The sequence below is a fragment of the Trachurus japonicus genome, chromosome 12 (assembly GCF_045865225.1).
Source record: "Trachurus japonicus isolate A0001 chromosome 12, Traja_1.0".
NCBI lineage: Eukaryota > Metazoa > Chordata > Actinopteri > Carangiformes > Carangidae > Trachurus > Trachurus japonicus.
Window position 1 is genome coordinate 3,088,048 of NC_140918.1, and position 16,156 is coordinate 3,104,203.

The 16,156-nt window shown below is 43.1% G+C and overlaps 1 protein-coding gene across 1 annotated transcript; it reads left to right on the forward strand.

The window, feature by feature from the left end:
• The first annotated feature begins 5,378 nt into the window (after positions 1-5,378).
• Positions 5,379-7,876, forward strand: LOC146976833 (alpha-2B adrenergic receptor). The gene has a single exon (XM_085794299.1). It carries the CDS (start codon positions 5,379-5,381, stop codon positions 7,098-7,100), a length of 1,722 nt encoding a protein of 573 aa, XP_085650425.1. The 3' UTR covers positions 7,101-7,876.
• The last annotated feature ends 8,280 nt before the right edge of the window (positions 7,877-16,156 follow it).

Here is a 16,156-nt window from a genome sequence, read left to right on the forward strand (position 1 = left end):
CGCTGATTTCTTCTCACTTGGATCCTCCGAGCTCCGTGGATCAGAGCGCACTCAGCGGACTCTCTGCCTCCGTGTGGCCGACGCTCAACGCTCCGTCGCCGGACACTTCAGCCCCGAAACTCCGCGTCTCCTCGAAACGGAAAAATAAACTTCTCTTATAGCCTAAACTTCTCGGCTGGAAAACAGAGAAAAGAGAAAAGAGGAGGAGGTTCTGAGGAGGAGAAGAGCTTAACAACCCCAGTGAGTATACAGTAGACCCGTCTGTGCACGAAGCTGCATTCATTTCTATTATGTCATATTCTTATAATATAAAAGTTTGATAAATTATTAAATCAGCATGGAATCCCTTTATTTTATCACGTTAAATACCCAAACTCCATCTCTGTGTTTTTACTGGAAACAAACTTCGACTTTTCTGACACAGAAACTGACAAATGAAAAGATCCTGTGTGAAGAATATTATTATTAGCCTATTATTATTAGCTATTATTAAAACAAACAGCTCATGCTCTTCACTTAAATCAGAACAGAGCAGGTGAAGAGCTGGAGGATGAGGAGTCAGTGGAGCTGCAGACACAGAACATGATCTAATGATGGAGGCTTAAAAAACCAAACCAACAATCTCACCAAACATCAACTGAGAAACAATAATAATTAAAAAAAATCTAATAATTTTTATTCTAATATTATAAAATGTTCTAATAACTCTGTTAAAAACAATCTTCCTTTGATCCCAGCATTTGAAAATACATGGACCCGTAAGTCAAGTCAATATTATATTAATTATGGATCACCTGACACTTTATCTATAAACTCCTCAAACGCACCATGAGACGCTGAGCAGCTGATTCCTGTTATTAGATTTTGCCTTATTTGCCAATGAGAGACAAAAACAAAAACAAATCGAATGTAAAAAAACAGAATTCAAATGCAAATTTTAAACAAATTTACACAAAGATATCATCATTACCGATGATGAAATGCAAATGAAGAGGCGACTTCACGCTCCGTTGCTGTGAGAACAGTCGACTGGACGATTTCATAACAGGTCAATAAAACCACAAAAAGCTGCAGCTCCGTGTTGCAGAAACTCCCTTTTTTGGCTTTTGTGGATACTTTGTGCAAAACACACAACACAACCTCAGTTTAACATCTTTATTCGTTGATATTTTACATTTTTAAAGCGTGGTGGTTTGAAACTACAGCATCAGTTGTGTTCAATTTTGTTAATTCTACAAGAATCAATGTAGATGTGTTGGAAATTGATGGATGAGCTTATAGGTTAGCTTAGCGCTCCATGTGACCTGCACGCCACCCCCCACTTTGCATTGTGGTTAATGGTAAAAAATAATAAAGGCCGAGACACATCACCAAACATGTAAGTATAATCAAATATGATCATTAGTCACACTCATGTCCAGCTGGAGTGGGTCATGAACCATCAGCCTAATTTCCACCGGATTCGTTAGCGCAGCGCTATCAATCCGTAGCATTTCTATTTTTTTTAGCCGTTGCAGATTGCACCAGACAGGAAACCCAACACAGAATCAACGTAATACACTTTCAAAATTAAACACAATACGCAGTTCATATAGATAATCACAACTTCACATCAACATTACAATCAATTGATCAAAGAGTCTTGGAGATTTGGCAGTAGGTTCATTACCTTTAATTGTCGCTGCAAGCTATTTTTAGAACGGTGGAGCAGAGCCGTGAGCTGCTCAGAGCTACGCTACGGAGGCTCATTATGGGATTTCTTGGTTTCCCTCATGAAACTCATCAAATACACAATCCAACAACTCCACAACGCTCTGGTGGACAAGTTGTGAGCTGCACATTCACCACGCTATGAGATAATAACAGAACGTTACCAGACAGAGTTGTTTTAGAGGGAAATACAGAGACTGTTGATGAAAAACTGTCCCTGAAGGCAACGTGCATCAGCGGTTTTGCATGAATTTCCCTCTAAAACAACTCTGTGTGGTAACGTTGTGTTATTATCTCATAGCGTGGTGAATGTGCAGCTCACAACTTGTCCACCAGAGCGTTGTGGAGTTGTTGGATTGTGTATTTGATGAGTTTGATGAGGGAAACCAAGAAATCCCATAATGAGCCTCTGTAGCGTAGCTCTGAGCAGCTCACGGCTCTGCTCCGCCGTTCTAAAAATATCTTGCACCGACAATTAAAGGTAACGAACCTACTGCTATGACTATAGGGATTATGGCAATGGGCCAATTTGCCAAAATGTTGAACTATCCCTTTAACACTTCACTTCACTGACTTGAGACTATTTGGTCACAGCAAGTTTTGACTGTCACATCAGACAGACTGATATTTAAGTTCTGTGTATTTGAATGTTGATCAAGATGATGACAGATGCTCATGTAAACTGGGAGATGATACGGCTCCAATATGGAAAACAAAACAAAACAAAAAGAAAGCTCCGCCCAACCTGCCCCGGGACAGAAGTATAGGAAACAGAAATGGAGCTGATGAATGTGGGAAATTTTATCTTGCAAAACACAAAAACAACCAAACAAACAGGAAATGAAATCTGATTGTATCAGAGGAACACACCTGTCAGTAGAAACAGACCGTGTGGTTTAATCATCATTGTAAATCTAAACTCAGATTCGATGAATTTCCTTTGCCATCGTCCTCTTTTCAGATGACCTCCTTTATTTCGACATAAGTTGTTTGCCAAAAGAAGGTCACAGGGCCGAAACGTTGCGGCCATTTAAAGTTTTTCGTGCAGGTCTAACAGTGTGCGATCTTCTCCTACGCACCTGTCCAACAAATTGATGTGCAAAGTATTTTTTTTCTCTTTGGCATGAATTGTTTGACCCTTCACTGCAAAAACTCAAAATCTTTCCAAGAATATTTGTCTTATTTCTTGTCAAAATGTCTCATTTCTAATCAAAACTAATCTCTTTCCACTTAAAATAAGACTCATCACCTAAAAATTAACTTGTTTTTAGATCATTTTCACTTGTTTCAAACAAATTTTCACTCGAAATAAGTAGAAAAATCTGCCAGTGAAGCAAGTTTTTTTGTGCTTGTAATAAGAAAGAAAAACTTGCTCCACTATCAGATTATTTTAAGTGAAAATCTGCTTGAAAGAAGTAAAAAGTGTCTAAAAACAATCTACTTTTAATGTGATGAGTCTTATTTTAAGTATAATGAGATTTGTTTTGACTGGAAATAAGACAAATGTTCTTGGTAAGATTTTGAGTTTTTGCAGTGTTCAGACCCGTCCAGCGGCCCTGTGAAGGGGCCTCGACCCCCAGGTTGGGAACCACTGCACTGCTCCACTGTTTGTTTACAGTACATGGAGCTTTCATCTCAGAGCTTTCTTCTTTTTTAAATCTAATGTTATTCCACACGGTGCTGTGTACCTGCTGCTAACGACTGTATGAAAAAAGATAAATCTGAGCGAGCCGATTTAAAAAATGTACCGACTCAATTAACTCTATTAATTAATTAATTCGTCAACTTTTGCACTCGCGCCGACCTCCTGCAGGAGCAGTAACGCTGCATCTGCTGTTTCACAACAACTCCATGGCTCTGCTCAGCTCTGCTTTTTACCTTTCACTGTGTCGTTTTAAACCCTGCACCTCCTCCTCCTCCTCCTCCTCCTCCTCCTCCTCCTCCTCCTCCTCCTCCTCTTTTCCTTGTGAAGAGCCAACGTCTGGATTCAGCAGGAATGCAGCGGCTGAGCTGTCGGGGAGTGACAGGTCGGATCAATGAGCAGCGTAAAGCGGCAGCGTATTTACTCCCCGAGTGCAGACGAGGCTGCAGCTTTAACGGCTGCACAGGAGTCATTCAGATTAACTGCCAGAACCGAAGAGAAGAGCGTGTGTGACCTTTTCTCTGATGTTGATGTTGATGCAAAAAGATTCTTGATCATTTCAACTATTGAACCGAACTCGTTGTGTTTTACCAAGTTGAAATAAACTGGACACTGATTTCTGCAAAAAGGTCACAAGATGAGAAAGTGTTTTGTCGATTAACGGCATCAGTGGGAATAAGAGCTTTTACTTTGGTACATTTCCTGTCTGATGCAGTTCTTTAGGTCTCGACCATTGTCTTAAATTGTCCTTGTGGGTCAAATTGACCCAATTTGTTCCCTTCCTCCATCCTTCCTTCCTTCTTTCCTTCCTTTCTCCCTTCCTTCTTTACACAATCCTTTTTCCATTCCTTCCTTCCTTCCTACTCTTCTTCCTTCCTCTTTGGTCCAATTGACCCTCCATCTTTCTTTACTTCCTTTTTCCCTAACTTCTTTTCTCCCTTCTTTCCCTTTGTCCTTTCTTCCTTTCTTCCCTTCGTCCTTACTTCTTCTTCCTTCCTCTTTTGATCCAATTGACCATCCATCTTTCTTTACCTTCCCTTTCCCTTCTTTGACCCAATCTGTTCCCTCCCTCCATCTATCTTTCCTTCCCTTTGTCCTTCCTGCCTTCCCTCCTTCCTATTTTACCTTTGTCCTTCCTTCCTTTTTGACCCAATCTGTTCCCTCCCTCCATCTATCTTTCCTTCCTTTTTCCCTTCCTTCTTTCCTCCCATCTTTCCCTTTGTCCTTCCTTCCTTCCTTCCTTCCTTCCTTCCTTCCTTCCTTCCCTTTGTCCTTCCTGCCTTCCCTCCTTCCTACTTTACCTTTGTCCTTCCTTCCTTTTTGACCCAATCTGTTCCCTCCCTCATCTATCTTTCCTTCCTTTTTCCCTTCCTTCTTTCCTCCCATCTTTCCCTTTGTTCTTCCTTCCTTCCTTCCTTCCTTCCTTCCCTTTGTCCTTCCTGCCTTCCCTCCTTCCTACTTTACCTTTGTCCTTCCTTCCTTTTTGACCCAATCTGTTCCCTCCCTCCATCTATCTTTCCTTCCTTTTTCCCTTCCTTCTTTCCTCCCATCTTTCCCTTTGTCCTTCCTTCCTTCTTTCCCTTTGTCCTTCCTTCCTTCCTTCCTTCCTTCCTTCCTTCCTTCCTTCCTTCCTTCCTTCCTTCCTTCCTTCCCTTTGTCCTTCCTGCCTTCCCTCCTTCCTACTTTACCTTTGTCCTTCCTTCCTTTTTGACCCAATCTGTTCCCTCCCTCATCTATCTTTCCTCCCATCTTTCCCTTTGTTCTTCCTTCCTTCCTTCCTTCCTTCCTTCCTTCCTATACTTTTCCTTTGTCCTTCCTTCCTTGACCTAGGTGAACAACATTAGAGTTAAAGTCTTTCTCTCTCTCTCTCTCCGTCCAGGTCACATGTCTTCCCCCTGACCGTCTCCACCTCCACCTTCGTCCTCGATGTTTTACCACCGAAACGCCCGTCTGCTGCTGCTTCTCCTTCTGTAAGAAGAGACCGTCGTCGTCGATACAGTAGTTCACCACCGTCGTCGTCGTTGCCATGGCCGCCACCGCTCCGGACGCCGCCGCCCCCTGCCTGTCGGAGCTGGGCGGACTTCCCAACAACAACCGGAGCGTCAGCCTCATCTCGGGCGCTCGGCCCTGCAACCAGAGCAGCGCCGTCAGCGCCGTGGTCCGGCCGCCCTCGCCGTACACGCCGCAGGCCACCGCCGCCTTCGCCGTGGCCATCACCTTCATGATGGTCATGACCATCGTGGGGAACATCCTGGTCATCATCGCCGTGCTGACGTCGCGCTCCCTGAAGGGGCCGCAGAACCTCTTCCTGGTGTCGCTGGCGGCGGCGGACATCTTGGTGGCGACGCTCATCATCCCCTTCTCGCTGGCCAACGAGCTGCAGGGCTACTGGGCCTTCAGCTCCATCTGGTGCGAGATCTACCTGGCGCTGGACGTCCTCTTCTGCACCTCCTCCATCGTGCACCTGTGCGCCATCGCTCTGGACCGCTACCTGTCCATATCGCGGCCCGTGTCCTACGGCGCCAAGCGCACGCCGTCGAGCATCAAGGCGGCCATTATCGTGGTGTGGCTGATCTCCGCCGTCATCTCCTTCCCGCCGCTCCTCACGCTGGACAAGAGCGAGGGAGGCGAAGAGGCGTGCGAGCTGAACAACGAGCGCTGGTACATCCTCTACTCCACCATCGGATCGTTCTTCGCGCCGTGCGTCATCATGATCCTCGTGTACGTGAGGATTTATCAGATCGCCAAGCAGCACACTCGCTGTCCGCCGGGGCAGAAGCAGAAAGCGGTGGCAGCGGCCGGAGGAGGAGGAAGAGGAGGAGGAGGAGGAGGGAACGCCAAAGTGGCAGCAGCAGGTGAGGCTGTGCCAAAGTTATCGGAACAGAACGGGGATCAGGGAGGTACGACTGCTGCCGGCGAGCAAGAAAAAGCCCAGACGACCACCACAACAACGATGTCTGGCTCAGATTCCACCGCGTCATCACTTCGAAAACCGGCCGATGGCGCCGGGAGCAAGGACGCAAGACAGCACCATCCTCCTCCTCCTCATTCAAGCGGCGCTCCGGCCCAGAAATCCTCCTCTTCTTCAATCCCCCAAAGCGACACCCAAATCCTCTCAGCTGTCCCCAAAAACACGACGACGGAGTTCCAGAAACACCCTGACGGAGACGGGGAAGCACTTCCCGCCGACAATCCCTCCAGCTCTGGCTCCGAGGAGGAGGAAGAGGAGGAGGAGGAGGGGAGCGATGTGGGAGCGAAGGGCAAAGGAGATACCAAGAAAAGTGACAGGAAAAGTTTGGGTTTCCCTCGAAAAGGCCAAGGATTCAAAGTCCAGGTGCTGAACTTGGCCTGCAGGTACAAAAACACGATGGCCACGTCGGCCGGCACCAAAGTGGTTTCCGAGGGAACACCGCCGACGCCTACGACGACTCAGACTCAGACTCACACTCAGGGGACGCCCATCTCCCGCCGCAAGGCCATGGTGAACCGGGAGAAGAGGTTCACCTTCGTGCTGGCCGTGGTGATGGGCGTGTTCGTGATCTGCTGGTTCCCCTTCTTCTTCTCGTACTCGCTGACGGCGGTATGCCCGGAGACCTGCAGCATCCCCGACCCGTTGTTCACATTCTTCTTTTGGATCGGCTACTGCAACTCCTGCCTCAACCCGGTCATTTACACCATCTTCAACAAGGATTTCAGGAAGGCCTTCAAGAGGATACTGTGCAGGGACACCAAGGGTACGTTCTTCTAGAGAAGGAAAGTATAATTATGTTTTCGACTCGCCGCCGAGAGGACCGAGAGACCTTTCTCCAAACTGATGTGTACTTTTATGTCTTTGACCAGGACTGAACTCCTGCAGACATACAGTATAAACACTTGTACATTAAGGTGGAAAAACTGCATCCATTTTCCCTTCTCCTTGTTCTTCTGTCTGTCAGCCGAGTCAGAGAGCTGCACTGGCTGGCACAAGACGGAGACTTCAGAAAAGCCACAGTCAAGTGGCCGAATCAATTATCTTTAATGTTATTTAAGAATAAGTATAATTGTGTATTCAGTGACTCTGAGGATGAGTGATTTGATTATGTTTGGGGAGCGGAAGTCAAGAGGATACAGGGTCTGTGTTCAGTAATTTCAAGTACAAACAGAGCTACGATGTGTATGTGTGTGTGTGTGTGCATGGGAGTAGAGGAGTCGCCTGAGGGTTTTACTGGAAAAGAACAAATATCACTAAGTGTCCTTTATCAGAGATAACATGGGCACTCAAGAAACACAAGATCAGGGAAAATGTGAGCATTCTGGTGTGTGTGTGTGTGTGTGTGTGCCTCTGTTTCCTCCTCCGTCCGTCTGAAGCTGTGACTTGGGACGTTGTGCATTATGACGGCCGGGTATAGAGCGTTTGATTCTCGCTGTGTTTTCCCCAGCCGCTGTGAACCTTTGATGTTTCACCTCGCTCGGGAAATTGCTCATTAAGGTGATGGCCGGAGGCTTCACTGTGGAGGAAGGAAAGAAAAAGAAAAAAAGAAAGAACTGGAGCAAGAGAAGCTTGAAAATCAGCAGAGGTTGCGTGAAAGATGGAAACTCTACATGCGAGTGTGATACTCGGAGGCATCACAAGCTGAGCTGTTCACTCCCCCCTCCCAGACTCGCTTTAATCTTTCCACCTCCCCCTTTAATGTTATTTTTTCCTTCCTTCTCCTCCAAACTAAGACATGATGCAGGCAGCCGGTGCATGTGTGTCTCAGGCTGCGGCTCGTGCAGGGTTTTCACAGCGTTCGCCAAATTAAATTTTAAGACCTTTTTAATGCCACGAAGAATTCAGTTTGTTCAGTGCGTAATTAAATGACCTTATTGACTACAGGGCATCGGCTCAGGGGCCAAGAGGCCTCTGGGTCAGAACCTCGCTATGAGGTGACTGTTAATATTTCTTGTTTGAAAGTCACAGAGCTCAATTAAGATATGTGCAGAAGTCTTTCAAAGATGCTGAAAAGTTTTATAGCCTATCTCTTTTAGTGTGGGGTCCTGTGTAGGAGGGACCCATAGGTCTGAGCTCAGGGGCCGTTTGTCTTAAAGGGATAGTTCACCCAAAATTGAAATTTCACTCATTATCTACTCACCCTCTCGAAGCTCCTCTTCCCGGTTCGTCCAAATTGGACGAACCAGGAAGAGGAGCTTCGAGAAGCTTCCGCTACAAAACAAGCTTGAAATATAGACTTATTTAATTTTTTTCGGGACAATTTCGCATTTCGGGGCTTCAATACAAGAGGGACATTACATACGAGCAGCATGGAGGTATTTGGATGTTTTTTTGGTGTGTCTTTTTGTTACGAAGACAGTTGGTATCCATTTGCAACCGTTATATGGACATGCACTGCTACGCCGAGACCCCCTGTAACTCAGAGAAGCCACGGAGGACTCTGAAACTTCTCCCAGCCCTTAGTCCACATGAGGGGGAGTAGTGGCTACGTAGTAACTCATGCTAATGAGTGAAATTTCAATTTTGGGTGAACAATCCCTTTAAAGTCTGCCCAGGCCTGGACTTCAGAAATCTGGCAGAAAATTTAAGGTTCAAAAGTTTTCACTAAATTGATTTCCTGGGGTTAATAATGTTACTGTCTGCAGCCGGCTCTTATGTAACTTATAATCTATTACAATTTATTAGATAAAGGCGCTTAATTCACTGCTTTTTAAGACTTTCCCAGACGTGCAGAGATACCCGCGCTTCACTGAGATGTAGATTTATTTGTTGCTCGTAATGAACATGATGGATAGTGGTGGGCTGCGAACCCTTTTCCTGCCAAAGCAATACAGACTGTACGTGAACTCGGCACCGACCCCGACGACGAGCTGAATCCCTGATGAAGACGCTCCTCCTCCTCCTCCTTCCTCACACTGGACTGATTTGATTTGGTGTGTGTGTGTGTGAATACTATATATAAGTGAGTTAGAGTGCGTGTGACTGGGAGTGTTTGCAGCTGCATGTTTTTTTCTTTTTCAAAAAAAAAAAAATGCACTCCTTATCTTTTGAAAGCCAACAGACTGAAGCATCCAGTACTGTATACACATGTAAGATAACTCTGATGTTTGAATCAGCTTTTGTACAGTACTACTAGCCTAAACTTTCAATGATATAACTGCTTGTCCTTTTAAAGTCCAACTGAAATTAAAATGCTTGTTTTTCTATGCAGCTCTGCTCCGTATGCTACACATCCAGACACGCTAGCAGCTCTGAGGCTGTAGAGCTTTGAGCTAAATGCTAACAGCAGCACGTTTGTTCAGTTAAAGAAAAACTCATGACCCTCTGATGTGTTTGAAGTTGAGAATCTTTTTAATCTAAAATCTATAAAATTACAAAATGAACCCTGCTGGCATTAAAAGAAGCCCTGTAGGTGGCTAGGACTTGGTTTAATCTGGTTAGCTAGCTAACATCTGTTTATAACGTGAAAGAATGATCCAAAACAAAAAACAAAATCAAATTTACCACAAATAGGCTACAGGGAAAAAACCCAGGAAAAAAACAAAACAATGATAGTGATGTTATCTCATACTCTGTGAGGGTAAATCTATTAAAAGTTCAATATTAACACAATTAGGCCTACAACATTTTTAGCTGCTACAAATGAAATGAGATGCTAATTCTGCTGCAGCTACAATGTCAACACCACAGCTGAATAATGTGTGAATAATCAGTTTGTTCCGTGCCCTTAAAGCGATAGTTCAACTCTTTGCCCATTGCCATAATCCCTATAGTCATAGGAGGAGGTTCATTAGCCTACCTTTCGGTGCAAGCTGTTTTTAGATCGGTGGGGCAGAGACACAAGCTGCTCAGCTAACGCAACGCGTGGTACTTTCCCCTTTCCCACATCAAACTCGTCAAATACACAATCCAGCAACTCCAAAACGCTCTGGTGGACAAGTTGTGACCTGCACATTCACCACGCTATAAAATAATCATGTAACATTAGAAGACAGAATTGTTTTAGAGGCAAATGCGTAGCCGGAACTACATTCTAGACACGCCTGCTGGGCGGAGTGATTTCAAAAGTGCAAAATATAGCCTAGGTGTTTAGAGTATTTAGGCTACGTTATTATTTCATAGTGTTGCAAATGTGAAGGTAATAACGTCTTCACGAGGGCATTTTGGCGTTGTTGGATTGTGCATTTGATGATTTTTGAGGGAAAGGCGAAAGTACCATTTTGTGATTAGCTTGCGTCTCTGCCCCGCCGATCTAAAAACAGCTTGCATCGACAATTAAAGGTAATGAACCTACTCCTAAGACTATGGCAATAGGCGAATTTGCCAAAATGTTGAACTATCCCTTTAACATTTTTGCCTAGTCAAATATAGGCCTATTGTTGGAAAAACAAATAGGCTATGCTTTAACATGTAGCCTATCAGTGTTTTCGCAACACAAATGAACTATATTTTATCTCTGACCCAGGAGCGACAAAAAGCTGTGCTGTTTCTTCCATTTCTGATTCTTTGCTTGCGTTTATGTCATATTTACATGTGAAAGCTCCTCAGTTCCCCTCTCGCCAGCTTAGCTTTCAAATAAACATTAGCCTCCCTGCTAACAGGTGTAAAGGCTCAGGTACGTTTTTGTTTTATCGCTGAAAAAAGCAGATTCTTTGTGATTTCAGTTGGACTTTAACGTCGGAGTAGTGTTCAAAGTACCGCTCAGTATTGCCTTGTATCTATTCCTTCTATTTCTGCTCCTGTGCTGTTGTGTGCCAGTGCTATGCTTTTATTTTGAAAATGCTTCATATTAAGGGTTTGAATAAAGGACTTGGTGAGACTGTACTAAGCACTGATTGCAGTCGCTTGTTGTTTCAGAGGAGGAGTGGGTGGGAGGGATCGACTGTGAGCACTTACAGAGAGCAAAGAATAATGAAATCTGACAATTTACCATCACTGCTCTCTGTCACAGTGTTTTAGGAGAATTATCTGTGGCTGCTTCGCTGACTTTTGACCTGAATATAAGATAGAAAACAATATTCACATCATAACAAGCCCAATGTGTTCTTTTTTTTTTTTTAAAGCAAAGTGTCAGCACCCAGAGATCACAGAGAATAAAGTAAAAGCGTACAATTATAGGTGATAATTAGCTGTGTGAAGCATGGTGTTGTTTACCAACACTTTATTTATGATTTCACTAAAAGAGAACCAGTGGTGCATAATGAGGACAGTTTCTATATCGACTTACAAAGGCTAAGGAGATAACTTTAAAACTTATTGCGTAGGATTTAAAAACTCTGGCTCCAAAACGTTAAATAAATAAGTAGTTTAGAGCAAGTTGAACTTTTTTGTTAATTTTCCTACTCATGATATTCACATAGAAATTCTACACAGAGGGGCTTTTTAAAGTTTGAAGATTGAACAGCTAAGTAGGTCTGTGCGATCTGTCGAACTTATCATTGACAATTCTATTTAAGAATGAGATTTATTTTAAGATATTGAATTCAAAATCACATCGAGTCAACTATGGAAAACTAGCAGCTGGTCAAAAAAGTCAGTGTATACATGTGTCCTAATGCGAGGAAGACTGCAATATTATTAACTTTGATAAAAGGACAAGGCCAATTTACCTCTTTATTTTGGCATTCCCATATTCCTTGCAGTAGTAAAAGGTATTTCTATCATTTACCACCACTATTTTTAATGCATTTTATTTTGTTGTTCATCAGTTGTGGTGATTAACATGTTTATTCTGACATGGATTCATGCTAATTATTAATTTATTATAACACAACTTGTCACTGTGTAGCTATTTCTTACCAGGCAGATCAACTAATGACAATTTGTGATTTCGGCAGCTATGAACACAGCACCACACCTTGTCATACAATATAAAGACCTAATTTGATTCAGAAACAGTTCTCAGATCAGCTAGATCCTACCAGTGCATTTCTGTGGCGTCCTCCTCTCGCTACTAACAAACTATCAACCATCTAAGAAAACAATTCACTTGCTAATAACTCATTGATATATGACTATAACCTCTTTTGGGCAGTGTTTTTTCTCCTTTTATATGAAGAACCAACTATTTAAATTGTTGGCTTTGTAGATCTTTTCATTATGTTTCTGAGCAGAATATGGGCTTGACCACTTATGACCAGTTATATTGGATTGAGGAGGTTATAAACCCTCTTGACCCCCCCATAAGTTACGCCCTTGGCCCTGGTTACATTACGTTCTAACCCTAAACAGTGTGTCAGTAGTTATTACTAGATAACAGCTAACATGGCAATTTCTAAACTGGAAAATGCTGCAGAAAGATATGAATCATGATTTCCTGTGGGAACTTTCACAAGAAAACGCATATTGTGGATTTTAGCTATATAAGACCTTGATATGATCTTTCTGCCTACTTTTACCACCAAGTGACACAGATTAGACTGATCCGGCTGGTCTTTCCGAAAACGTCCAGCTACTCCTTTAAAGTTATAACGACTGTATGTGCATGAATTCTGCTTGTGGGTCCAGGAGCCGAAGTTCTGCCTAAAGAGAAGTTTTGTAACTGAAATGTTGTAAAAACCACTCAGGTGTCAAATGATCTCAAACTGAGTCGGAGAAATTTTAAAAGCGTGAAAATGTCACATTCCTTTCTGTATCTTTACGATGACAGCTTCACGACTGCGAGGCAGCATTATGGTAGTGGATTTTTAATGTGAGTTTTATGACGCAATATTAAGGCTGTGCCGCCCGCGTGACATCGTTTGTTTCTGTCAGCGAGGGGTTCATAAATCGCCTCAGCTGGAAACAGCTCGGTGACATTTAAAGCCCACTGCTAACAAGTTGACAACGCGTCACGCAAATACCTGCAGACAGCAGCGGCTAATGAAACGCTGTAAAACGCAGGGTTATGTCCAATCATAATGTCACGTTCACTGATCGTCACAACAATCAGACACGGAGCAGCAGCCTCCTCCTGCTCTTTATGCATCCATCAGTGGGAAAGGACACGTTGGGATTAATGTGTGTTTAACAATGGAGCTCTGAGGCTCAGAGATACTGTATATCAGACACACACACACACACACACACACACACACACACACTGCTGCGAGATGTTCACTGTTGTTTTTGGTCTTTTCTTTGTGCTTGTTTGTGACGAAATGTGGAGAAATAACAAAAATAAATTGAAGAACACAGTCAGTTCATCAGGAATGTGTGAAGTGTGCGGATGAACAAAACAAAAAATAAATCATCTAAAAGTCCAAATAACCACAGGCCAGGAACATGGTGTGTGTGTGTGTTGGCTGTGGAGCAGCACCAGTGTTAAAAAGTTAGAGAGATAGTTCAACATTTTGGCAAATTGACCCATTGCCATAATCCCTATTGTCATAGCATGAGATAATAACAGAACGTTACCAGACAGAGTTGTTTTAGAGGGAAATACAGAGACTGCTTGATGAAAAACTGTCCCTGAAGGCAACGTGCATCAGCGGTTTTACATGAATTTACCTCTAAAACAACTCTGTGTGGTAACGTTGTGTTATTATCTCATAGCGTGGTGAATGTGCAGGTCACAACTTGTCCACCAGAGCGTTGTGGAGTTGTTGGATTGTGTATTTGATGAGTTTGATGAGGGAAACCAAGAAATCCCATGAGCCTCCGTAGCGTAGCTCTGAGCAGCTCACGGCTCTGCTCCACCGTTCTAAAAACAGCTTGCACCGACAATTAAAGGTAACGAACCTACTGCTATTTGACTATAGGGATTATGGCAATGGGCCAATTCGCCAAAATGTTGAACTATCCCTTTAAGAGTTGACCAGAAAAGAAGCAGCAGCTGCAGTTCCTCTCCTGACCTCTAGAGTGAGTCAGACTCAACATGTTTAAATCACGACTTTTAATTTAACTTTTCAGCAGAAATAAACATATTTCCAGCCGGGTACAGAAACAGCTTTGGTCTCTTCTGATAATGTTTGTTTACACTTCATTATAAAGTTTTGAATAATTAAGGGTGTGGCCTCCTTGAGTGGCAGGTGGGTGAGCCTCAAGCTGACATACACTTAAGTCTTTGACCATTTTTTTAAAATTAGCTGGTAGTTTATTGGCCTTAGGTAAAATCAAGATGACAACGACAAAACAGCTCACTCTGAGGTTTAAAACTGCTCTTCAGACCCCGCCCCCTTTTGGGGGAGTGGCTTATCTGTGGTTGCAGCTACGGTCGGTGGCCCTGAAGGCTCGACTCACTGCAGCTTAAGTAAACACAAAAGTGCAAACAAATTTAGGAAACATCTTCATCAATTTGAAAACAGGGTTAGGGTTACACAACAGAAGTGTTTCTGGGGACACAATAAAGTCTAATTAAGTGAATAGCACATAATATGAATTAATGAATTTTTTAATTAATTTTTATTTTCCTGTCATGCCACCACTGTGGCCCATCCCATATGGGATTACAAGACACATTTAATGACAAATACAAAAATTATACAGTCCTTCCTGTTGGTATTACCTGTCACACAAGTGTGACACATAAATAAACAATTTAAGATACTTAAACTCAGTACTCAATTATATATTGCTCTTCGTCTCGTTGCCCAAGCCTTTTCGAGAAATAAATAAAATGCAAATATATTCAACTGAAAAAGATGTTTTAGCTTCTCAGCATCGTCCAAACACACAAATTTGTTATTTGGAACTACCGTACTACACAGTTTTTGTCTCATAAAGTCATAGAAAGGACAGTAGAACACAAAATGCATTTCATTCTCCACCTCTTGGATGTCACAATATTGTATACAATTATTATGTCCCTCGCTTTATTGTGTCCCTGGCCTGATCCGTCACTTTATTGTGTCCCCAGAAACACCACTGTTGTGTTGAATTTGTAGCACGTTTGTGTCTTTGCATGTGTTTTATTAAGCTGCAGTGAGTTGATCCCTCACAAACAGACTCCTATAGGCAGAAGTATATAGGTCTGTGTTCATGAGGCAAATACACAGAAGTTCAATAAAAACATAATATTCTTAATAAAAAAACACCATTTCCACCTGAATCTGAGCAGTATCGACCTGCTGCCTCAGCACTTTTAACACTTAGACACAGAAATGTGGATTTTTATCAGCAATAAAATAACAAATTGAATCTCACAGTTTTCATTCCCTTCACAGTGTTATTCTATGTCTTCATGTTTCTCAGCGTCAGCAGCAGCAGTGTCACTGTTTCCTGTTTCTTGAGTTTATGTGTTTATTTATTTTCCAGCTGAACTTCCTGCTTCCATCCAGCACCCCTGAACTTCACCTCCTTCATCTTCTCTCCGTCTTTCTCTCTCTTCCTTCGTCTCTTTCTCCACTTAAAGGAAGCAGCAGCGTTGGTAATGAGCAGACACATAATCATCATCCACTCCTTTAACTCCGGTCCATTTACAGACTCTCCCTGTGTCTGCTAATATTTCTGTCTTCAGCGCCTTCACTTAATGCAGCCGTTTACTTTAACAGCGCGCACACACCTACACACACACTCGTGCCCTCAGTGCATGTGTGTGTGTGTGTGTTGGTGACACACTGTACATCACATCTGAGTGAACTCACGATCGCTTGGGAGGAGGCGAGGTGCTGTGAATAATTCAGTCAGATTACATATTGATGCAGCTCAGTCATGAAGATTGCAGCGCGTGGCCGTTATTTAAAACTGTGTAATGGAAAACATTTGAAACGCTCCCTTATGTAAAAACCCTGACGGAGCAGTAGCTGCGTGAGTGTGTGTACGTTTCATTTAATAAACAAGACAGCAACAATTCAAACAAACAAGAGTGTAAATGTTGAGGCCTTTTTTCCAGGTGTGTTCTCACCTCTACTGAA